Below are 27,282 nucleotides of genomic sequence, written 5' to 3'. Positions count from 1 at the left end.
TATATTCAGGAGCCCTGAATTCAGAAAACTTACATAGACTAAAAAGAAATCATTCGAGCAGGCTCCAGTAGATGTGTAGTATTAGTGTCTATGAATGCTAGCAGACAAATGAGCTGAGAAGGAAACAGGATATGAGAGATGTCATATATGAGAGATGTGAAAGATAGAAAACTGCACATATGATGTGTCTGGAGTGTGCAATTGTATAAAGAAGTATAAGGTGCATCAATCATTTGGAAGTCGTGGAAGGGAGAGACCAATGAAGACATGGGATGAAGTGGTGAGGAATGATCTCAGGAGTCTGAGCCTCATAGAAGAAGCGACAGGGGATTGTGATGACTAGTGACAGGAAGTGCTTGAGAAGACTAGTTCACCTGTGCAAGCATGGCAAAGCAAGCTTCAGCAAAGGCGGTGAGCTAGCAGAATCGTTAGCAGGCCGGGTGAAATGCTTAGTGGTATTTGGTCTGCTGCTACGTTCTGAGTTCAAATTCCGCTGAGGTCGACTTAGCCTTTCATCCTTTTGGGGGTCAATAAATTAAGTACCAGTTACGCACTGGGGTCGATGTAATCGACTTAATCCCTTTATCTGTCCTTGTTTGTCCCCTCTATGTTTAGCCCCTTGTGGGCAATAAAGATGGAGGCTGGGAGGCAGAATATTGTCATTGCCCCAGCATAGCCACAGCTTTTAGGCTGAAATGCATGAAAGTATATACACATATATATATACATATATATATATATATATATTTATATCACAGTGATCATCGTGACCGACCAGGCTATCAGATGTTGCTACACATCGCTGGTCACAATGCGCTTCACATTGTTTTAGCCTTCAAATGACGCCACCCCACTTGTTAAGCGAGCAGGCCAACAGAAGAAAGAGTGAGAGAAAGTTGTGGTGAAAGAGTAGAGCAGGGATCCCCACCAACCCCTGCGGGAGCCTTGTGGAAGTTTAGGTGTTTGCGCTCAATAAACACTCACAACGCCCAGTCTGGGATTCGAAACCGCAATCCTATGACCGTGAGTCTGGTGCCCTAACCACTGGGCCATTGCACCTCCACATATATATATCACAATATCAACCAGATTATTGGATTTTGTTATACATTGCTAGTGACAATGCACTTCACACTGCCATAGTTTTCGAATGATGCCATCTGCTGGCTTAGGTAAGAAGACTAAAATCCCCTCTGATCAGAAGGCTGTTCCTTTAGTAATGCAAATAGGAGACTCATCAGAAATGCTGACCGGAAGCACATGGCCACTTTACTAGTGGAGATAAAAATACAGTGTTGGTCAGTTTGGTGGTGAAAAAAACTTTCATGACAGAAAATTTTTGGAAACGTGGTCTTGCCGGGCCATTGGCAGACTAGGGAATGAAAAAATGTACACAAACCGATTCCTTTTGGACAGCTAAAATTACTCAAGAGAAGGCAGCTCTTTTCCCTTAGAATGTTTTTTTTTCCACTCCAAACTGACCAAGACGGTGGTTTTACCTCCATTAGTAAAGACATTGTGTGCTTCTGGCTAGCAAGTCTGATGAGGTGCCTGTATTGTCACCACTTCTACATTTAATGCAGAAACACAACACACACACACATGCATATATATATATAGTGAGAATTTACAAAAAAAATCAAAAGATGATGGGTGTGTGTAAACAACAAACAGATGTACAAGTTCAATGCTCGGAAAGTGAGAAAGCCTTTTATGTTTCGAGCCTACACTCTTTGATAAAAAGGAACACAGAAATAAACAGGGAGAGAAAACAGAAAAAGGTTCAGTGGCTAGTGATCTATCATGGCGAGGGCTTCTTTCAGTTTCTGTTAACTGAATCCACTCAGAAGACACTCACAAGGTGCCACACAGTGTGACTGAACCCCAAACTATGTGGTTGGGAAGCAACTTCTTACCACACAGCTACACCTGTGCCTATATATATATATATGTATGTATATATATATATATATTATATATATATATATATATATATTGGTTGTCTGGAAAGTTCGTGCCGATTTTTAGAAGAAAGAAAAAGGTCAATTAAATACTTGCCATTACATTTTTAATCAACCAAATATGAACCATTTTGTTGCACAATGCGTTTCCATCTTTCCTTTGACTTGAAAATACCCTCTTCCCAGAATTGAGGTGGTTTCATGGCAAAGAATTCATCAAGGTATCTTTTTATGTCATCCGAGGAATTGAAATTTTTACCATTATGACTATTCTGCAGAGACCTGAATAAGTGGAAATCCGAAGGAGTAATATCTGGTTAATATGGAGGGTGGGGTAACACATCCCAGCCGAGCTGCAGCAATTTTTGTCTGGTTCCCAAAGCATCAAGTGCCGAAAATGAACTTTCTTATCTTCCATTTTAAAGGGTTACAGAATTAACACAGGTTATAAGAACATAAATCTTCTTCCACGAACAGATAGCTTAAACTGTGCTCTAAATGGAGGTGTAGTCAAATCCTATTCTATGGACTCAACCATGTTCTAAAATAAGTCGAAATAAATCGGCACAAACTTTCCGGAGAACCCAATATATATATATATATATATATATATATATATATCAGCCGAAATTGCGAGGATGATCCGGTTCTTGACTGAAGATTGAAAGCTTCGAATGTCCCGTCCGTGTTATTTGTATCGTCTTCTAAATGTTTTGCGTTCTTGTCCCAGTTTGTATTTTTTTACATATACGTATATATATATATATATATATATATATATAGCGGCGCCTGTACCCTTTTTGGTCTTGTATGTAAGTACATATCTCTCTCTATATAAACGGCAGTTTGTCTGTGCGTGTTTCTGTGTGTCTGTTTGCTTGTACCCTCACCCTGACCACGGCTTTCAACCGATTCTGATGAAGTTGACACACACATAGCCCAATGTCATAATTCAAACTAACGCAGCGAAAATTTTGAAAAGTTCCCCCAGTTCTGAAAAAAATCGATAAATTCGACATGGGGTTGAGAATCAGAAACATAAACCGTCTAGAGGACGCAACTCCACCTTTTTTTACTCTCAAAAAAAATTTACCATCATTTTTTTCCATTTTTTGGCTATAACTCTCTAAAAATGCTTTATAGTTATTTCCCTTACAAACCTGAGCAACGCCGGGCGATACTGCTAGTTTTATATATATATGTATTCACTATCTGTTATCCTGTGTGAGTCAATTGGTGTGGGATAAAGAAAACTATCTAAGCAGTATTTACTTCCAGATGTGTTACATCTCTGAATTCAATAAGTATTAGGGGTGGATATTAATTAAAACCTTTAAAGATGTAACCTGGTCAATAGATGAAACTAGGAACAGAATGTAAAATTATATATCTTTCATTTGTTCCAACCATTGAATTAAAGCCTTATTCTGTCAGTCACTTTCACTCAACTGCTAAGTATTATGGATGTAAGCAGACCAATACAAGTTGTCAAGTTATGGAGGTAGAGGAGAAATACACATACACACACACATACGTTCTGTGAGCAGCCTTTGACCATTTCTATCTCAAAGTGTTTCTCAACCCAACATTTACACGATATTGTTTATAGCTTTACGTGTGTGCTTCAAGATATGCTATTCTGAAAAAAAAAATATATATGATGATGGAATTCCCTGTTGATTTTGAAATACAAGGGCCTGACAATCTACATTATCTTTGTCAGTCATAATGCTTATGTCGAATGTCACATTTGAGTCCCGCGAATGATTTGCAAAGAAGCCCACAGATGTTGCAAGCATGAAGATTATGGGTCAGTGCAGTCCGGTATGATTGCAGCCATTTTTTTCCTTTGCCTGTTAATACCAGTTGAAACAAAGTCCCTTACACCATTTTGTTTGTCCCAAGGCCGTCTGCTCAAAGGTGTTGTGAGCTACATTGACTGCTGAGAGATTACTCTTCAGCTTGTCCTTATATCTGAGCCATCTACCAAGTTCACTCACAAGGCATTGGCTGGCCCAGGGCTACTTGCCTAAGGTGCTGCTCACAGAGACTGAACCTGAAACTGTGTGATTGCAAAGTGAGCTTCTTAACTACACAGCCATGCCAGCACTATTTCAGCTTTGTTCAGAATGTCCAGAGGTATTTGCAACACCATGTCAGACAATCTGCAACAACAACAACATTCTGAGTGAGCTCCATCTCTGTTCACACACAAGACTCTTTAAAAAGTTTCACTGCTGCTTGTTTGTTTGTTGAGCGAAGCGGTCTTCATCCCATTATTGGGAGAAGTCCGAAATGCGGTCCTTTGCGTAGGAAGTCGGGGATAAGAAACAGGAAGAAAGAGTGAGAGAAAGTTGGAACGAAAGAGTACAACAGGGGTCGCCACCATCCTCTGCCAGAGCCTCGTGGAGCTTTAGGTGTTTACGCTCAATAAACAAACACAGCGCCCAGTCTGGGAATCGAAACCGCGATCCTCTGACCGAGAGTCCGCTGCCCTAACCAGCTGGTGCTGCTCTGTATTTACATAGACATTACAACTATTATCCAAATTGTTATTCTGAGTTAATTGTTCACATGATTATAATTTTCTGGGCAATTCCCATTGTCTTTCGAGATTAAACATTAAACAAATATTTACCTTTACATTATGTTTTTGATCAATTAGGTCTTTGATAGTCTGTCATTCATTCATCCATCTTGTCCATCCACTATTCCTGGCAAAGTCCCGGCACAAGAGTCTTCAGGGACCTCCTCCATAGGGTCCAATCAAAAGTACTTTCCAGCTGGTTTCTCAGAGTAATCAACTGAGACCATGGATATTACCCAACCACCTCATTCTGGGTCCACTCCAAGGTTTCCTCCCGAATATCTGGGCTTGAAGAATGCATTTTATGATTCCTCCTGTGATGTTGTAATCATATGTCCATAGTACTGGAGTGATGACCTCTCACTGTAGAGAAGTTGTGGCTGAACCTGGAGAGACTCCCTGATTCCTGAGTTACACACCTTGTCAGGTAGATCTTTTGGATGAACCTCATTTCGGCTGCTTGGATTCACAATCGTCCCCATTTGGTTATTATCCAACATTCATGAAATTTAGACTTGAAAACTGAATTGAAGATAATGACTTTGGCTTCTTTACCAACTTCTCTTCCTCTGAGGATCAAATGCTGGAGTTGGTATATCCATTTCTTTACTACCCACAAGGGGCTAAACACAGAGAGGACAAACAAGGACAGACAAATGGATTAAGCCGATTATATCAACCCCAGTGCATAACTGGTACTTACTTAATCGACCCCGAAAGGATGAAAGGCAAAGTTGACCTCGGCGGAATTTGAACTCAGAACGTAGAGATAGACGAAATACCTATTTCTTTACTACCCACAAGGGGCTAAACACAGAAGGGACAAACAAGGACAGACAAACGGATTAAGTCGATTATATAGACCCCGGTGCGTAACTGGTACTTATTTAATCAGCCCTGAAAGGATGAAAGGCAAAGTTGACCTCGGCGGAATTTGAACTCAGAACATAGCGGCAGACGAAATACCGCTCGGCATTTCGCCCGGTGTGCTAACATTTTTGCCAGTTCACTGCCTGAGCTGGTATATCGGTTGGTGCTTTTTACATGCCACCGGCACAGAAGCCAGTCAAGGCGGCGCTGGCATCGGCCACATACGGATGGTGCTTCTTACGTGCCAGGGTAGGCTGGCATCGGCCACGTACGGATGGTGCATTTTACATGCCACCTGCACAGGTATCGCAACCACAATTTCCATTTGATTTTTGATGCTGACATACTTGACTCAATAGGTCTCCTCAAGCACAGCAGGTCACCCTACGATCCAAGGCACTTTGGAAGGGCTGGCGCTTTTATGTGAAGTTGGTGCAGGAAACAGCCATGAACTCACTTTATTTGTCAGATCTTCATTGTCACAGTATATCTCCAGAGGTCTTGGTCCTCTGTCATTGCCTCTGTGAGACCCAACGTTCGAAGGTCATGCTTGACCACCTCATTCCATGTCTTCCTGGGTCTGCCTCTACCCTGGATTCCTTCAACTGTTTGGGAGTGGCACTTCTTCACACATCTCTCCACACCCATCCGTAGTACATGACTATACCAGCACAGACGTCTCTCTTGCACACCACATCCAATGCTTCTTATGTCCAGTATTTCTCTCAGGGCGCTAACACTCTGTTGTGTGTGCACACTGACATTACACATCCAGCAGATCATGCTAACTTCATTTCTTTCAAGCCTAAGCATGTCCTCTGCAGTCACAGCCCATGTTTCACTGCCGTGAAGCATGGCAGTTCGCACACATGCATCATACAATCTACCTTTCACTCTGAACGAGAGACCCTTTGTCACCAGTAGGGGTAGGAGTTTTCTAAACTTTGCCCAGGCTATTCATATTCTAGTGGTGACACTCTCTGAGCATCCACCCCCACTACTAACTTGGTCACCTAGGTAGCGGAAACTATCAACTACTTCTAGTTTCTCCCCCAGGAGTGTAATGGAATCTGTTTTCTGAATTTCCATGGTATCTATTGCCCCTGTGCATCTGTTGCACACAAAAGCTATCTTCTCGGTTAATTTCCCTTTGATGGTGCTGCACCTCTTATGTGTTCATAGCTTACACTGGGTATATCTTATGGAATTTCTACCTACACCTTTTCTTCAGATCGAGCAGGGCCACCTACCTGAAGCAGTGTGTGGTGTGTTTGGCTTCCTACTTACTAGGACTTTGGTGTTTGCTACATTGACTCTAAGGCCTTTCGATTCTAAACCTAGCTTCCACACCCGAAATTTCTTTTCTAGTTCCGGTAGTGATTCTGCTATGAGGGCCAGGTCATCAGCATAGAGGAGCTCCCAGGATCAACCCGTCTTGAATTCCTCTGTTATTGCCGGTTGAATTCTTCTGTTATTGCCTGTTGAATTTCTCTATACATATATATATATATATATATATAATAATATAAATAATATATAAATATATGCATATATACAAACGTATATGTACATACCTACATCTACATGTATATATACATGCATATATGGGTACAGGACATCAAAAACAAATGAACACAATGAGAAATGAAAACATAAAAACAAAAACATGGAAACAAACTTTTTTCAAACAACGAAAAAAACAGTACAAAACATACAACACAGTTGTCCCTGTTTTGATATATATATATATATCATCAGTAATTCATATATCTGGAAAAGAAGTGCACTCAAAAGCATTAGAGCAGTAAAATATTTTTTTAGGAAGGCAAAGGTTATGGCCTATCATAGGAGCGACCATTGGTTTCACACCTAAAAAGATGACTCGCAAGACTCAAATGGTCAAAGTTAGGAGTATAGGAGACTCATGAGACTCAAATGGCTGAAGACTCCTTCAGCCATTTGAGTTTGATGAATCTCCTATACTGCTCAGCATTTTAGAGGTGCAAAACCAATGCTCACTTTATGATCTGCCATAACTTTTGACTTCCTAATATATATATATACACACACACACAGATACATGTGTGTGTGTGTGTATAGTGAATGAGACGCAAGTATATGTTAGCAAAGGGGGATAAATCCAGCAATGGTAAAAGTATATTCCTGATGTAACAAATGATAAACAATAAGCACTCACAATGCCCAGTCTGGGAATCGAAACTGCGATCCTATGAACGCGAGGCTGCTTCCTCAACCATGGGCCATTGTGCCTCCACTTGTTGATACTATTGATAAAATAAAGTACCACTTACAAACTTGGGCAATGACACTGACTAAACCGTTGTTAGTATATACCATCATCATCATCATTTGATGTCTGTTTTCCATGCTGGAATGGGTCGAATGATTTGGCTAGAGCTGCACCAAGTTCCAGTTGTGTGATTTGGCTGGATGCCCTAATGCCAACCACTTTACATATAAGGGAAGAAAAGGGAGATAAATCCAGTAAGATTAGCATTCAGGAGATGGATAAACGGAGAAAGAGATAACCTACACACTACCAACTATATTATAACATCCTGTAGAATACAAATCTGCATGGCACCGTGTTTGTCAGTGTTATACTTACTGCCTGAAAGAGCAGCATTCAAACCCCACTTTTCCTAATCATTTTAAAGTCCCTAATCTAAAGAAGAAAACTTTAATCCCCTCCTCTATCATTTATTTACATTCTGTAACAGATGTTAGCAGTAACAACAAATTTCCTTTTTTTGTATTCTATTTTTGTAGTATTCTTATCAAAACTTTATTTAATGACTCTGTTCTCTGCTGCATTTTCATAGCATTTTGAAAGGCAGGAAAAAGCAGACTTCTCTTGACAGGTTTCTAATGAAACAACCTGCAAATGTAAAAAGTGAAGAAAGTGTGTCCAAAAAGCCTAAATTAAGTGAAGTGCAAGAGAAAATGCCAGAAAAAATAGCTGTTCATAATTCTTACACCTTTAACTTATTCAATGAATTAATAGCAGAAAAGGATTTGGCAATAATAATCAGAAAACAATATATCAATTTCTTCCAGTTGATCCGTCTGATTTTCCAATCAACTGACTTGAATGGATTATTAACTACAACAGTGGATGCACACTGGACATTTAGCTACTGTTTCTAGCCCGACAAATGAAAATTTACACGTGGAACAAAAGCAAGCAGTGGAAATTTGTCTACACCTGAGAATGTAATTTCTGCTGGAAATAACAGCTTACATCTAAATGTCATAAGCTACAACTGGGTTCAAAGGAAAAAACATTGTTTTGGTTTGCGTTGTTTGTATAAATCCTGAAATCCTTAAAAATGTTTTAGCCCAAAGACCGCGGCCATGCTGGGGCACCACCGTTGTATGTTCATGCCTTTTACTAATTACTTTTACTAATTTAATACTGATGTCATCAGTATTAAATTACTTTTCATCCTCTTTGCGGCATGTATGGTATTTTTCTTCCTCTGCGTTACTACGAAATCAATTAACAACCACACATGTACAATGTTTTGTAGAACAAATGACGAGTTACATGAAGACATATAAATAATTATTTTCTTTGCCAATTTTCACAATAATCTGACCACAGGTAAAGACACAGGTAAGCATCAGAATAAACAAGTCCATTTTCAGTATTTTCTGCTCAATTATTACAGGATTTGGTTTTTTTACTTGAAAAATTCTCAACAGAATGTGAAAAATCAACAAATAGATGAAAATATCTTTCAAAATTTGTCTGACAGCTTTTTACAGACTTCTTTTTACATTTGTGTTTTTTTTTTTTCATACTAATTGTACCAAGCTCCAGTTTTGTAGCTTGGTAAAACTGTGGGTTCAACAAACCCATAGTTATAAAAGAAACAAAACAAACAAAAAAACCTCTGCTAATATTTTGATTTATTTTGGATGGTTTGAGGGGTCTCTTGAGATATATTTACATTAGAATTATTCTGACCTGATATCATTCTTTTATTTTCTCTTACTGGCTTCAGTCACTGGACTGTGGCCATGCAAGAGCATCACCTTCAAACGTTTTAATTAATTACATTGATTTGCAGTATTTAAGCCTGGTACACATTTTTACCAATTTCCATTTAGCAAAAAAAAAAGAAAAAAAAAGCTAAGATTTATCAGAGTTACGTCCCTTGAAAGAGATGCTTCCCCCTTATGGATTCAAATATGGCAAAGTATTTGAAATCCATTGACACAAAATACATACACCAAGGGCTGCTACAGTTTCTGTCTTCCAAATTCCACTCACGAGGCATTGTTTAATCCATGGCCTTGTCAGAAGTCACTTCCCTAAACTGCCACAAAATTGGACCAAACCTTATGGTTCCGAAGCAAACTTCTAAACCACTGCACCAAGTTCATTCATAATTAGCCAAATGTTACATTAGAAAAATTGGAAAAATGTTAATATTTTTATTATCATATTTCGCAGCAGTTTTTCAATATAATCCTTTTTTTTATAGATTATATAACAATGTTATATAAATTCCACAAAGTAAAATACCAACGTACCAGTGTAAAGAATCTTACAATGTAATGTATCTATGTAATGTACCTCACTATGTAAAGTAGCACTGTACTAATGTCATATATCTCACAATGTAGGGTACTAATGCTACTTAACAATGTCATCTACCTCACAATGTAATATACCAATGTTAATGTACCTCACAGCCTCACAATGTAATGTACCTTACAACATAATGTACTAATGTTAAGTACCTCACAATGTAATACACTAATGTTAAGTACCTCACAATATAGTGTACCAATGTAATGTACCTCACACTGTAAAATAGCAATGTAGTGTACCTCACAATAAAATGTACCAATTTAATGTATTTCACAATGTAATGTACCAAAGTTAAGTACCTCGTAATGCAATATACCAAAGCTATGTACCTCACAACCTCATAATGTATTGTACTAATGTAATATACAAATGTTAAGTGCCTCACAAGGTAATTACCACTGTTAAGTACCTCACAATAGTGTACCAACGTTATGTACCTTACAGTGTGATATACCAAACTTAAGTACTTCACAATGTTATCAATGTTAAGTATTTCACAATGTACCTCACAAGTATTGATATCACAGTTTCTTCAGAAGTGATATACAAATATTGTATATTTACACTCGATAATACTTACAGTTCTGTTGTCTGAACAATGGAGTTTTCCTGGATGACATGACATGTTGTAATAATAATAATAATACAATAATTAAAGTCTGTACATAATCTCTGAATAAGTAAAATTACAGTGGAGAGAAATGGACAGGAAATCCATCAGCAAATATTTGACAAATAATATTTTTTATTTGACACGAAAAAAAAAAAGGAAAAGAAAAGAAAAGTTGGTGGGGAAGATATTAGAGGTCTGTTGTAGGAAGGTCAGGAGTGATTTCTGGGTCCCTAAAATAATGCGCGGGGAGTTCCTCAGGTAATGTGGGTCCATCAGTAGTCCGTGCAGAAGCAAAAGTTTTTAGTTCATTTGATTTTTCTTTCGAAGAAGGAAGTGCTTTGCGATCAGGCCTCTTTCGAATGCTGTGAGGGTTGTCAGGTTTTTTTGAATGTACACTATTACTTTTATTGCCCTTGTTGCCAAAACTACTGTGATTGGCACCACCAGAATTCTTCTTTTTAGGGCTGTAACTTTTTTTTTTACTGTTATTATCACAAGAAGTGTTCCTATCTCTTATGAAATAGTCTGAGCCATCATTTTTAACGTCCTCAGATTGTTTTATAAGATCTTTGACACAATATGGAGGGGGTTCAGAGTTTCCTTGCATTGGAAGCGCTGTGGAATGGTAAGGAATTAATTCATGGTGTGCCATGAAGCGATTTAACATTGGAGGCAGTTCTCCATTTCTCTCTTCTGGAAGTCTCACTTTCACCAAAGCAGGATCACTCTTGCAGTTGGCATTAGTCTTGTATGTTTTCAGTGCAATGCAATCCCCACCTTCTTTGAGCAAAATCTGTTCATCAAGTTTGGACAAAGGCTCAAACTTTGAATGAGCATCTGGCTCTTTCGAGAATTTATCATTACTGCGTTGTCTACCTCTGGGTGGTGGGTATACATCAGTATTACCAGGCACTGGATTCTGTATGTTATTGAAATGGAAGTCACCATTAGTAGTGACTGGTTCACACTCTTCTTCGAGGTCATGTAGGTCAAGAAGACTCACTTTGTTACTCTGATGCCCAATGTTATCTATTGAGCTTTGAGAAGAAAAATACAGATCTTTAGGTGGTGACATGTGGTAAGGAGAAGAATTGTAATGGCTGGACACAGTTTCGCCTTGACTGTCAATTGTTGTTGAACTCAAACCATTGAGTGAATACAAAAGATTGCCATTGCTTCCTGCACCATTATTGTTTCCATTAGATGGGGTGTCGAGAGATGAATGGCTTGTCCAGCCTGAATAGGAATTAGTATCCGGAATAACATAGGAATAGCCATCGTTGAGTGGTCTAATGGGATGAATGGTTTCTATGCTGTCCTGAACGAGTCCCCAATCCTCACCCGGCATGTAATGGGTGTCAAGTAATGACGGTTGTTGACGTCCGACGGGACACTGAGAATCACCAACATTAAAAACAGGCATCTGTCTTGTACGGATTGGTTTGCTGAGTGTTACGGGGGAACTACGAGAACCGTCAAGGTAAACTTCGGTTGGGAGGCCTTCCAAGTTAGTACTACTGCGTGGTGACCAAGTTGCTGATGTTCTTTTTTCCATGATGGAAGGTTGCTGGTTACGAGATAGTTTTGGACTGTGTGCTTTCTGGAAAAAAATTAAACATTATTCAAACAAATGGAAGAAATAATTTTGGGTGCAGGCAAGCATTGAATAGCAAAATAAACTGGTGACAAAACAGGAAACAATGGGGGGCGGAGAGTGAGAGAATAGAGGGGGAAGATTTATATATATATGTGTGTGTGTGTGTGTGTGTAAAAGTTCAATTAGAGGCTAAAAACCTCATTAAAGGATAATAAAATCCTATGAATATACTGGTTTATTACCTATTACAAAAACTATTGAATATTACATTTAATATTAAACTGTAAGGTAAATAGATAAACTGGGGTTTATAAATATTTTTAAGAAAATAAGAAAATAAAGCTAATTAAATTAATAATTATTTATTAATTACAATACTGGACATTGTCTCTGACAGCTGTTTCGATTCAAGACTTTAGAAATTAATTAGTATATAAAAACATAATTATACTAATTAATTTCTAAAGTCTTGAATTGAAACAGTTGTCACAGATGATGTCCAATTTTGTAATTGATAAATAATTATTAATCTAATTATCTCTATTTTCCTATTTTCTTAAATATATATATATCAAATTCGATAACTGGCATCCGTGCTAGTGGGATGCAAAGAGCACCATACGAGTGTGATCGTTGACAGAGCAGGTAACCGGTTTCCGTGCCAGTGGCACATAAAAGGCGCCATTCAAGTGTGATCGTTACCAGCGTCGCCTTACTGGCACTTGTGCCCATGCTAGTAGGGTGCTAAGAGCACCATCCGAGTGTGATCATTGCCAGAGCGGCTAACTGGCTTCCGTGCCGGTGGCATGTAAAACGCACTATTTGAGCATGATCGTTACCAGCATTACCTTACTGGCACCCGTGCTGGTGGCATGTGTAAAAAGATTCGAGCGAGGTCGTTGCCAGTACCACCTGACTGGTCCCCGTGTTGGTAGCATGTAAAAAGTACCCACTACACTCTCAGAGTGGTTGGCATTAGAAAGGGCATCCAGCTGTAGAAACTCTGCCAGATCAAGATTGGAGCCTGGTGCAGCCATCTGGTTCGCCAGCCCTCAGTCATACGTCCAAGCCATGCTAGTATGGAAAGCAGACGTTAACGATGATGATGATGATATATATATATATATATATGTGTGTGTGTGTGTATATATATATATATATATATATATATATATATATATGGAGAGAGAGAGTGAAATAGGAAGAGAGAGTGAAGGAAGAGATAACAGAGAGAAAACAGAAAGGAGGGGAAAAAACTGTGTGCACGAATGTATGTGTGTGAAGGAAAGAGTAGATATATATTCAGGTTCATAAAAAAAATAAAAGCTATATAGAACATTAATTAGATGTTTTACAAGCAAATCAAATCTTTTTTTATCTTGTTATGCAGTATAGATCATTGCATTAGTCTTGGAGTTATTCTTGTCAACAGACAGAAAAACAAAATCCAGTTTAGTCAGACGGTCACACAAATAGAATTTTAACCATTCAGAAGAGATTGGAAATTGCTTTGGAAAAAATCTGTTGCTTACCAACAGATGATATTTTTACTCTTTTACTTGTTTCAGTCATTTGACTGCGGCCATGCTGGAGCACCGCCTTTAGTCGAGCAAATCGACCCCGGGACTTATTCTTTGTAAGCCCAGTACTTATTCTATCGGTCTCTTTTGCCGAACCACTAAGTTACGGGGATGTAAACACACCAGCATTGGTTGTCAAGCAATGTTGGTAGGGGACAAACACAGACACACAAACATACACACACACACATGCATACATACATACACACACACGCACACACACATATACACGATGGTCTTCTTTCAGTTTCCGTCTATCAAATCCGCTCACAAGGCTTTGGTCGCCCCGAGGCTATAGTAGAAGACACTTGCCCAAACAGAAACTGAAAGAAGCCTGTTGTATATATGTATATATATATATATATATATATATATATATGTTTGTGTGTCTGTGTTTGTCCCCCCAACATCGCTTGACAACCAATGGTGGTGTGTTTACATACCCGTAACTTAGTGGTTCGGCAAAAGAGACCGATAGAATAAGTATTAGGCTTCCAAAGAATAAGTCCTGGGGTCGATTTGCTCGACTAAAGGCAGTGCTCCAGCATGGCCACAGTCAAATGACTGAAACAAGTAAAAGAGTAAAATACTATTAAAAAAACAGGCATTTAGTTACTCTTGTTGTGAGTAACATAAAGCTTTCCTTTCATAATTTCCAAAATTCTTTGGTGGTTGAAAGAAACTGGGAAAGTGTATTACATACAACACACATACACCAGGGAAATATATTGATACACAGGACAGTAAAATCAAACATCAGTGCTGTCTTGTCTTTGAAAACTTGGGTGAAAAGAAAATCCTTGATTTTGAAATAACAAATTCTTTGACTGTGTGTGCTCTAGAGAACCTCAGGCTTTGCCTCATTTAGTTTTAACTAAGCAGCTTTACACAACATTATCATTATTACTATTTAATGTTCAGTTTCCATGCTGGCATGGGTCGGGCAGTTTGACAGGAACTGGATTGCCAGAAGACTATACTGAGTGCCTACATCTATTTTAGCATGGTTTCTACAGCTGGATACTCTTTCTAATGCCAGACACTTTATAGAGTGTACTGTGTGCTTTTTATGTGGAACCAGCACCATTGAGGTTACCAAGTAACTTGCAAAACAAGACACTTCAACTGAGGGAGGTGGGAGTATTATTGAGGAAGTGGAGGCACATGGCCTAGTGGTTAGAGCAGCGGACTCACGGTTGAGGGATCGCGGGTTTGAATCTCAGACCGAGCAATGTGTGTGTTTATGAGTGAAACACCTAAGCTCTATGCGGCTCCGGCAGAAGGAAATGGCAAACTTCTGCTGACTCTTTCAGCACAACTTTCTCTCACTCTTTCCTCCTGCATCTTGCAGCTCACCTGCGATGGATTGGCGTCCCGTCCAGGTGGGGGAACCTCTACGCCAAGGAAACCGGCCCTTATGAGCCAGGCATGGCTCGAAAAGGAACAAAAGGAGTTTTGAGGAAGGTGGTTTTATGTTAGTTGATGAGAGGTTAACTTATGACCGAGGGTCAGAAACAAATGTCTTGCTCTACAGCTGTTTCCATCTCTCCATTCATGAGAATAAAAAACATAAAAGTATCAGAAATACAACAATTTACTTACATTGGTTTTATTACGTTTCTTCGGTTCAGTAATTAGAGGTGTTTCAGCTGTAGGTGAGTTCTGTGTGTGAACTGAACAGCGGTCATCTGAATCATAACTCTTGGTTGAAGGGAGATGACGTCGTATAGATTTCCGATCAAATTCATCATCATAGTAGAGTGGCTGAAGAAAAGATATTTAAAAATAGGCAACGTTAAATTTAAAAATCCTATGAAAATCGTATTAAATGACAGGTGTTACTGGATAAGAAATTGTAATCTTTCAATAGGCGTCCCTTTTTTTCTATCACCTGTCTGGATGTTTTGCGTTCTTGTCCCATTTTTGTATTTTATATATATATATATATATTGGTAAAAACGATAAGATAACAAAAGAAAGAAAAAGACCTCAATATTATGTAAATAGAGGAATTTATCTGTAAAATAATATGTGACAATTATTCAGTAGCAGTTTCGGATGCTGAGGTGGAAATCCACACCACCATCTCTTCGGTTATCTGGCCATCCAGATGGCCAACCAATGATATATATATATATATATATATATGGACAAAGTATTAAAGTCCAGTTTCAAAATGGTGAGCCTTATGAAGGAGATGATAGATGACCGAGATATGGGACACATTGCTGTACTCAATAAGACCTGCCCAGCACAACAGAACTGAAATCTAAAAACCAAGGTGCCATGTAAAAAGCACCCAGTACACTCTGTAAAGTGGTTGGCATTTGGAAGAACATCCAGTCATAGAAATTAGGCTAAAACAAACTATGGAAACTGGTGTGGCCCCCCTGGCATTTTCTAGTTCCTGTCAAGCCGTCCAACCCATGCTAGCATGGAAAACAGGTGTTAAATGTTGATGATGATGATGATGATATGTATATGGGGGAACAAGCTAGTGTGGCTGTGTGGTTGAGAAGATTGCTTCCCAAGCATTTGGTTTCAGGTTCAGTTCAAGTGCATGGCACCTCGGGTCTTCTACAACAGACCTGGGCTTACAAAAGCCTTGTGAGTGGGTTTGTCAGACAGAAACTGAAAGAAGCCTATTGCATGCACATGTGCATTGTAGGAGTATCTTGTCTAGACATGACATGATGGTTGTAAATGCATATCATCATATAAGCAAGGTTGTTTGTTTCCATTCTTCTTTGTAAAACGCGTCTAAATATTCTAGCTATGGGAAAATATTACCATCTGGAAACAGGTGAGGGTTGGCAATAAGAAGAGTACCTGGCAGTAGGAAGCCTGCCTCGAAAAATTCTGTCTAAACCAGGCAGGCATGGAAAAAGTGGACCTTAAATGATGATAATCCTTTCTGCCATAGGCACAAGACCTGAAAGTTTTTTGTGGGGGCTAAGTTGATTACATTGACTGCAATACTCAACTGGTACTTATTTTATTGACCCTGACAGGGTATCACCTGTCTGGATATAGACAGGTGATACCCTGAAAGGATAAAAGGAAAAGTCGACCTCAGCTAATGATAATGATATATTATATATATATATCATCATCGTTTAACGTCTGTTTTCCATGCTAGCATGGGTTGGACGGTTCGACCAGGGTCTGGGAAGCCAGGAGGCTGCACCAGGCTCCAGTCTGATCTGGCAGTGTTTCTATGGCTGGATGCCCTTCCTAGCGCCAACCACTCCGTGAGTGTAGTGGGTGCTTTTTACGTGCCACCAGCACAGGTGCCAGGGGAGGCTGGCAACGGCCATGATCGGTTGGTGGTGGTGGTGGTGGTATATATATATATATGTATATGATCTTCGGCGAGCTGGCAGAATCGTTAGCACGCCGGGCGAAATGCGTAGCCGTATTTCGTCTGCTGTTACGTTCTGAGTTCAAATTCCGCCAAGGTCGACTTTGCCTTTCATCCTTTCGGGGTCAATAAATTAAGTACCAGTAACGCACTGGGGTCGATATAATCGACTTTGTCTGTCCTTGTTTGTCCTCCCTGTGTTTAGCCCCTTGTGGGTAGTAAAGAAATATATATATGATCTTCATCATCATCATCATTTAATGTCCGTTGTCCATGCTGGCATGGGTTGGAGTCATATATATATACACACGCGAGATATAGTCTTCACTGGCAAATGAGTATGACATGTTAGTCTGTGCCATGTAATTGTTTTCGGTACCAATATAGTGTTAACCATCCTCTGAGCTTCTTGTCCTTGACCCAGTGGAACATTGGGGCTGTGACAGCTGGAGGGTAGAGAGATCTGCACCAGCAATTGGTTGGCACTCATTTTCAGTCAAGTCGACTAAAGCAATATAAAACGGAGTGCCTTGGTCAAAGAGAAAACATGATACTCAGTCCAAGAATTGAACCTCCAATATTACAGTTATGAGTACATCACCCTAACCACTAAGTCACACACATACATGTGTGTGTGTGTGGTGTGTGTGTGTGTGCATGCACACATGTATGTGTTTGGTTGTATTTGTATCTCCTTGATTGACATTGCACAATAGCTATGAACAATTACGTGTAACCTAACAAGCAGTGTAGTTCATTTCTAAACTATGAAAACATGTCTGGCCATGGGGTAATATTACTGTGTTTGGAAACGGGTGAAGGTTGGTGATAGGAAGGGCATCCAGCCATAGAAAAAATCTACTTCAATAAACCAGTTCCATATGTGATATATCATATCACCATAACACACAGTTTGCTTTTTTTGAAATAAGCTCACTATATCTCTCTTGCATTTGTTATTTTGAATAAGCAGAATAAAAGACGGTGAACATGTTTCTGAAATAAATCCAATTTTATATCTGTAAATAAATGTCATTTATGTCCAATTTTCTCCTAATTTTGCTTTAAAACAGTTCAAAATTCAGAGTTTTGATCTTACAACCCTATGGCATTCAACAGTCTGAGTTTTCAGTCTTTGAAGCTTTTGGAATTTTGATTCTTTTTCTAAATTTGAAATCCTCACATTTAGCATTCTCATGTTTAATATCTGTAGATATACATACATACATACATTATATATATATATATATATATAAATATATATATATATATATATATATATGATAGCAACTAGCTTTTCTATGAAGTCTGACATGTCCCTAAAACAGGACAATTTATTCCATGTTTACAGCTTATTTTTCTTCACCATATAATAACAATAATAATAATAATAATAATAACAATAATGATAATAATTTTACAAGATGTCTACATTTTATGGGTGCTCCAATTATTATCAAATTTCATATGTTGAATACATATTGGTTGTAGGCCGTGTTTGATGTTAAAATGTATGTGTGTATGCATATATATATATAGAGAGAGAGGGGAGAGAGAGAGGGAGAGAGAGAGGGAGAGAGAGAAAGAATGAAAGAAAATTTTCTGCTAAAAGCTTCATAGCTTACCTCGTCTGGCAAACTGGGCAGGTTATCAATACGACAGTCAATTTCAATACCATTATATTTACGGCGGCATGGCACTAGTTTTCTTCAAAGAGAAATTAGAAAAACAAAAAAAGTAAGTAAATAAATAAATAAATGACGAGAAAAAGATTATATAAATAAAAAAAAAAAAGATGCTATGTAAAAGAGGAAAACACAACCATGTTTTTTAGCAAAATTAACTTATTACCTACAGAAATATTGATATGTCTGTTATTGATTTTCTTTGGACTCAGTTGGAGACCAATTCTTGGGTAAAAGCAGTGTGTAATCAACAAAATTAATCTTTATAACATGTTACCTGTACAGGTGAGATTGGTTATGTTGAGTTTATTATTTTTATAGTTTAGCAAGGTACCTCTTTTCCTGAAGAGGAAAGGGGACACCCTTGAGCCATGTGTTTTTTGGCAAGGCCAGAAAAAGGGAATGTGGAATAAAGGGGAATGAGATGTTTTGGTGACACTGATGTATCTAGCATCAAATGTTTTGATGTTTCTTTCATTCATTCTCCCTACACCTTACTTTCTGTGTTTATGGTGTCTGAGCAGATTTCTCTCTCTATGTTGTATAAGGAAGAGAGAAAGTGTTTATGTCAGTCATGTTCAATTAATAAACTGTAATATCTCTCTTGCTCTTCCCATCTCTATTTGTATGTGTATGTTCTTGTGTGTCCGTGTGTCCAGTGTCTGTTGCCAAAACAAGTTCAATGTCAAGTTAGCCATGTCGTATTGCCAGCATCCAAACATCCAATCTCACTCATCTCATTCTGGCAGGTTGCTGAAGCATGGAACAAACTGCCGGCATCAGTTGTTAGTTGTTGGAGCACTGCATCCTTCAAAACTTCCATGCTTCCTGGGATTCACGAACACTACACCTGATTTCCTCCCCTCCATACACACACATACACGCATGTATCTCACTCATACGCACTTTCTGACAATTTGTGGTGCACCTGAGCACTGTAGACAATAATTTCATTATTATATAAGACTTCACATCTAGATTATTCGGTCATTCCTTACCCAAAGAACCAGTCCTGATGCTACTCTGGTACCCTTATCTATTTCAAGTAACACACTTAGAAGATCCTGAACCAGGCAATGTATTGCGTTCTTGAGCAAAACCCTTCATTTCACGTTGCTCCAGTCCACTCAGCTGGCAAAAAGGAGTAACCCTGTGACAGACTGGTGTCCCATCCAGTTTCCATGCCACGGAAACTGGGAAACTGGCCCTTATGAGTCAGTATGATACAAAAAGGTAACTTTACTTTTACCACTTACAGTGGTTTTGAATGTAAGATTTATTAAAACTGTATCTCAAGATGAATTCCAGTCTACCATTTTATTCTACTTTAGATGAATAAAGATAGAGAAATAAAATTACGTAATATGATTTTTCTTTCTAAGAAATTTAGGTGGAAATTAAAACAAAATCCCCTTCTCATATTCCAATGTTGTTAGTATGAATTTCTTAAGTAGTAAAAGTCCTAATTATATTGGGGTAATTAAAGCATTTTCACCACAAGGTCCAGTCCTTCTTGCAGAGGTAGGAGGGGGAGGGGGAGAGGTATTGGCCTGCGTACCTTAATGACCCTGGGAGCTATACCAGTGGAGTGCAAGTGCCTAGGAAGGCCTCCCATGCTTGACAGGCCAAGGGATAGATGCCTGACTAATATGGCTCACCTCTTCCCAAAAGTAAAAATGGGTTTGTTTAAAGACAGCATCTCTACAAAGGAAAACCCTAAGTTACAGAAGCATTGATGGCAATTCAAAACCAACAGGGACTGAGAAAGGAAGGCATTACAGATCAGAGTCAAAAACAGGGGAGAAAAGTTGTTCATGGCCTCATGCTCCAAGGAGAAGGGATTTAAAAAAAAATCTTTTATACTTTGTTTCAGTCATTAGACTGTGGCCATGCTGGAGCACAGCTTCGATGAATTTTAGTCAAACTAATCAACCCCAGTACTTATTTTCTTTTTAAGCCTCGTACTTATTCTATCAGTCTCTTTTGTTGAACTACTAAGTTATAGGAATGTAAACAAATCAACATTAGCTGTCAAATGGTGGTAGGGGGACGAACACAGACACAAACAAGCACATATAGTTATATACATACATACATATATATATATACACACACACACGATGAGCTTCTTTCAGTTTCTGTCTACCAAATCCACTCACAAGGCTTTCGTTGGCCCAAGGTTATAGTAGAAGACATTTGCCCAAGGTACCATGCAGTGGGACTGAGCCTGGAACCATGTGATTGGTAAGCAAATTCCTTACCACACAGCCATGCCTTAAAATGTAACTTAGGCTCCAGAATAAAAGAGCCACACAAGAGCTGGCAAAGCGCAAACAACACATGCAAACAGAATATTTATACAAATTAAATGTAAAGAACACGTTAGATGGTTGGGGTTTAGAAGAAGTAAACCGTGAAGGCCAAATACTGACACTGGCTCCTGTGTCAACCAGGAAATATTTGGAAGAGACCATATCCTTAACTAGTCCAGTATGGTAGCTGAACTAATTTCCTTGGGACTTGAAACTCTCTCTTGTTCTCACATTACACACTGGCGACAGAGACAATACAAGCAGTTGTTGGATAAGTACTTTCCTTTGACTTTAGATAAGTATTTTCCTTTAAGACCTTACAACTAAAATGATGACCATTACCTTTTTTGTTTTTGTTTAATCAGGCTTCTATCAGTTTCAGGTCCACTCATGAGGCCATGATTAATTTGGGGCCATAGTAGAAGACACTTGCTCAAGGTGCCATGCAGTGGGATGGAACCTAGAACCATGTGGTTGGGAAGTAATCTTCCGAACCACACAACCATGCCTGCACTGATCGTTATATTATTTTGCTTTTCAAATATTTGTCCAATGGTTTACTTGAAAAGTTCATTGAAATAATTCAATGTTATTTCTTTTTTGCTTTTGTCAGCGGAATTTGAACTCAGAACATAAAAGATGGACGAAATGCTGCTAAGCATATTGTCCAGCATGCTAATGATTCTGCCAGCTCATCACCTTACAACTTAATGGGACACCATGGCCATGGGTGGAAAGATGTTTGACTCACTCGAAGAAAGAAACATATTCAGTTCTTGTTAGTTGATACTGTTTTTTGATATAGAACTGAAACATGCCTTTTACTCAATTTGAGCATTGGATTTTGGCCATAATGGAGCACTGCATTTAAAGGTTTAGTCAAAACAAATCAACCTCAGCGTTTATTTTGAAGTCTGGCACTACTTCCATTGGTCTCTTTTGCCAAACCACTAAGTTATTGAGTTGTAAGCAAATCAACACTGGTTGTCAAGTGATGGTGTGGGGACAAACCCAAACACATACATATGTGATGGGCTTCCACACAGTTTCCTTCTACCAAATTCATTCCTAAAGCATTAATTAGCCCGGGATTATTTTAGAAGACACTTGACCAAGGTGCTACGCTGTGGGGCTGAACCCCAAACTACATGGCTGCAAAGTGAGCTTCTCAAACATACAGCAGAACAGAATGGTAAATGTCCCTTTTACTGTTTTAGAAAAACAAACAAGTAAACAAACTATAAAGACTTTGGTGGATGTTGGAATTAGGAAGCACCAACAAGTTTGAATTTCTCCATTTTGACAGGGATTTTTCAGATTGTTTTTTTCATGGTGCCCTTGGAAATGCTATATATAACAAAAAAAAAAAAAGAAGTTTTTCTTTACCCCCACCCCATCTTCCCCTCTCTGGATCAATTTTGGTTGATTTTGTGGGCACTATGCACTTAAAAAACTATAGAAGCTTTTCACAGTAATATAAAATAAATATAAATATAAAATAAAATAAATAAATAAATATAAAATAAATATAAAAATAAAATTATCATTCAGTTTTTTTTTCCCCATTTAAAAATGTCATCATCATGGACAGTGGCATCACAATCATGTTCATCATCATCATCATTATCTTAATGTTCACTATTCCATACTTGCACAAGCTGGATGGAGTTTATTGAGGCATGACCCATGACCAGGCACATCCTCACAGAATACTGGACATGATACTGTTTTGTAATGAGAGTGAGGATCATTTACAAACATCATGCAATGTGAAGATAAGGAGACACAAACATACATTCACAGACACACCCATTTACATATATACGACAGGCTTCTATCAGTTTCAGGTCCACTCATGAGGCTATGATTAATTTGGGGCTATAGTAGAAGACACTTGCTCAAGGTGCCATGCAGTGGGATAGAACCTAGAACCATGTGGTTGGGAAGCAATCTTCTTAACCACACAACCATGCCTGCACTGATCGTTATATTATTTTGCTTTTCAAATATTTGTCCAATGGTTTACTTGAAAAGTTCATTGAAATAATTCAATGTTATTTCTTTTTTGTTTTTGTCTTTCTTTGCTTCAAAATACATAAGTATTTAAAGAAAAAGAAAAAGAAAAAATAGAACCTCCACGCCAGTCAAGTTTAGAGAGAACAGATTGTGGAATTAAGGGATCCTTAACAAGAGAATGTAATGGTGTGAGATGAGATAAGGTTATATGATGGTGTGATTGCTTCTGTGTTTTAAAGTGAACTTTAATGTCAAGACTATTATTAAAATAATCTCTGACAGTAGCTACATGGCCACTTACTAAACCAGCAACCTTTGGGACCAGGCACTCCCCCAGCTGAATATGAACTGAAATATTAGTAACTTCTCAAACAGTCTCAGAAAGAGAGGCTTTCATCTCAACTGGTGAGAAAATAGTTTAGTGAAACGACTACAAGGAAAAATATGAGGTGATGTTATCTGCCATGTCTATTTGTCACTCAGAAAATTTGACAAGTTGTCTGTTTGTACAGCTGCCTCTGTTAACGGCTGATTTTCGTTCTCAGACTCTTCCATCAAAGCTAATAAAACCAATAATGAAAGGCCAAATTCTTTACAAAGAACAACAAAGTGCATTGAACAGAAGTAGGACAATGATTATGATAAAACTCTTCACATCCCACCCACCACAGAAAAAATAAAAACCCCTTAAATTTCACTGTTATCCTTCATCATACCATTTGAAACACTAGAGAAACTACAGCAGAGACAGATGTTGATGATGATGGTGATTGTGATTAGTCCTAGTTCTGCTCTTCAGACCTACGAGTAAAGGTATTCTAGAAATACTATACTTACATATAATATATATTTCTTTACTACCCACAAGGGGCTTAAACACAGAGTTGACAAAAAAAGAACAGACAAATGGATTAAGTCGATTACATCGACCCCAGTGCGTAACTGGTACTTAATTTATCGACCCTGAAAGGATGAAAGGCAAAGTCGACCACGGCAGAAATTGAACTTAAAACATAAAGACAGACAAAATATGGCTATGCATTTCGCCCAGCGTGCTAACATTTCTGCCAGCTCGCCGCCTTAATATAATATATTTAATGTAATTGATTTGTTCCTAAAAAACAAAAAACCCCAATGAAAGTCCCTTCCCCCCCAAAAAACCCGTGTCTGAAACAGCTATAGTGAACCTCAGCCTATTCATGTTATTATTTATACAATACCGCATTCGAAACCTTCCCTACATTGGATCTGGCCACGAACTGTGGGCCACAGACTGCATACCAGAATATACATGTGTGTGATTTTACCTATACGTGGATACTTATATTGATCAATCCATGTGCATGTATATGTAAGTGATAGCACAAGTTCGTATATACATTAGTGTGTATGTGAGTATTCACATAAACTCTTGATACACAGATATGCTGCTCTCGACCCTACCTTGGTGTCATTATTATTAAAATACCTTGATTCTATAAGAGGTCCTGCAAATAATTAACAATTATATATATATGTGTGTGTGTGTGTGTGTGTGTGTGATAGTGCTAGTGCATGCATATACAGCTGCGTGCGTGCGCACATACACGCGAGTACTGTCCAAATCTCCAACCAATCACATACAGCTAGCTGGCATTCAATTGGCGTATCAAGTTTTGGGCATTTTGATTAGGTTTTGGATAGAAAATTCACAAAAGAGTCACTTCTATTGTTTTTTTTAATGGCTTTGCGGGGTGACTAGGGAAATGTAAAGATGTGCACGACCACCCTGGGACGGTTTTGAATGACCATAGAAAGTGCGAGCCCTCTAACTGAAAAATTGTAGATTTGTATAAAGGATACACACACACACACACAGACATTTTGCTGTTTATATATATAGAGATATGTGTGTGTGTGTGTGTGTGTATATATATATATATATATATATAGATATGTGTGTGTGTGTGTGTGTGTGTGTGTGTGTATCCTGAAAGGATGAAAGGCAAAGTCAACCTCAGTGGAATTTGAACTCAGAACATAAAAGATGGATGAAATGCTGCTAAGCATGCTAATGATTCTGCCAGCTCACCACCTTACAACTACTACTACTGACACTGCTGCTGCTACTACTACTGCTACTACTACCACTACTACTACTACTACCACTACTACTACCACTACTACTACCACTACTACTGCTGCTGCTACTACTACTACTAATAATAGCAATAATAATAATTTCCCCATAACAACAATGACAATGGTGATGATGATGATGATGATTTTAAGTAGTTTTTATCAACCCAGACAAAGTAAATGTATGTCAAGGCAATAAGTCATCAAAGAATTCTTTGATCAAAATCCTGGCTTTGGTTATTCAATCTATATTATTTAAGGCAGACATTCAGTTCTTAAGAATTTCAAAACATTCTAGAAACTTCTTCTAGTTGAGTGAGATTTTGTTTCGTCTACTGATGGCATCAAAAGACTACACTGAAGTTTCACTATTATTTGTGTTCAGCCCCAGGTCAGTTCTGATCAAACAAACTAATGAACAAAGACATTACAAACGTGACCATCCCATTTTTTTTCTTAGCCTTAATCAACATCCTTTTTGTTTTAATATATCTTTTATTGGCTTTTTTTTTTCAGTCAGAAGGATGAGGCCAAACTGGAGCACTGCCTTGAAGGGTACAGTCAAACAGATTGAACCAAGTTCTTGTTTTAAGTCTGGTATTCATTTTATTAGTCTCTTTTTGCTGAACTGATAAGTTACAGGGACACAAACAAATGAACACTGGTGGTTGTAGGGACAAACACACACACACACTTTCCATCAACCAAATTTCTCACAAGGTATTTGGTCAGCCTGGGGTTATTGAAAAAGATATTTCCTTAAGGTACTGTGCAGTAGGACTGAACCTGCAATCACATGGTTGCAAAACGAGCTTCTTAACCACAGAGTTATAGGGTATGGTTTGAGGGAAATTCAACTGCTATTTCTAGTATGTTGAATGACTGTGTAGAGGCTCCATTGTTTGGGTGTAAAGACGTTGTCTTCTGTGTTAGTTATAATTTTTTACTTTTTATACATTGCACAAGTTTTAACCAAAATAAAAAATTTTTTTTTTGCATAGGCATAGGAGTGGCTGTGTGGTAAGTAGCTTGCTTACAAACCACATGGTTCTGGGTTCAGTCCCACTGCGTGGCACCTTGGGCAAGTGTTTTCTACTATAGCCTCGGGCCAACCAAAGCCTTGTGAGTGGATTTGGTAGATGGAAACTGAAAGAAGCCCGTCATATATATGTATATGTATGCATATGTGTGTATATGTTTGTGTGTCTGTGTTTGTCCACCCAACATCGCTTGACAACCCATGCTGGTGTGTTTACGTCCCTGTAACTTAGCGGTTCAGCAAAAGAGAACGACAGAATAAGTATTAGGATTCCAAAGAATAAGTCCTGGGGTCGATTTGCTTGACTAAAGGCGGTGCTCCAGCATGACTACAGTCAAATGACTGAAACAAGTAAAAGAGTAAATATGTGATTGCTCAATTTTTTTCTTTTTGAAAAGGGTAAACGATAAGTAATGGCATTCATATCCCCTTCATGTCGAGGACATAAATAAGTGAAGAGAATTTGGCTTCAATCAGGAATCAGAACTGGCTCCTAGACTCAGCTAATCGCAAATTTCATGCAGTGGGGCAAGTCAAACATACATCATAATGGTCATAAATTATTTTCATATCCACAATTACTCTTTCTCTCTCGCATTCTTTTAAACCTTTCATAAAAGTAGTTCTAATTAAATACACTTATGTCTGCAATGAGCCCCAGGACTCAGAAGGCAGGAACTTAACTTGGTTTCTATGGCACATAAGTAACTGAGATTACAACACTTCCCTCTGGATAGAGCACCAGTCCACAGTAGGGTTAACTCTCCAGTTATTGCTGGAACTCATTTACAGCTGAGTGAACTGGAACAATGTGAAATGAAGTGTCTTGCCCAAGAACACAATGTCTTGCCCAAGGACACAATGCACTACCTGATCAGGGAATTGAAACCACAATCTTATAATCTTGAGTACAACATCCTAA

The 27,282-nt window shown here is 38.4% G+C and overlaps 1 protein-coding gene across 3 annotated transcripts in view; it reads right to left on the bottom strand.

Annotated features, from left to right (window-relative positions):
* Window positions 1-9,333: 9,333 nt before the first annotated feature.
* Window positions 9,334-27,282, bottom strand: part of LOC115218400 — a 214,951-nt gene continuing 197,002 nt past the window's right edge. For all 3 annotated transcript variants that reach the window (XM_029788189.2, XM_036508141.1, XM_036508142.1), the window contains 3 exons: window positions 18,816-18,897; window positions 15,432-15,593; window positions 9,334-12,252 (listed from right to left, as the gene is read on the bottom strand). In XM_029788189.2, the coding sequence (XP_029644049.1) occupies window positions 10,840-12,252; window positions 15,432-15,593; window positions 18,816-18,897 (1,657 nt within the window). In that variant the 3' untranslated portion in view covers window positions 9,334-10,839. The remainder of the gene's footprint in view (window positions 12,253-15,431; window positions 15,594-18,815; window positions 18,898-27,282) is intronic.

The sequence above is a fragment of the Octopus sinensis genome, linkage group LG13 (assembly GCF_006345805.1).
Source record: "Octopus sinensis linkage group LG13, ASM634580v1, whole genome shotgun sequence".
Classification (NCBI taxonomy): Eukaryota; Metazoa; Mollusca; class Cephalopoda; order Octopoda; family Octopodidae; genus Octopus; species Octopus sinensis.
Note: the sequence above shows the minus strand (reverse complement) of the source record. Positions and strands in the feature narration are given on the sequence as shown.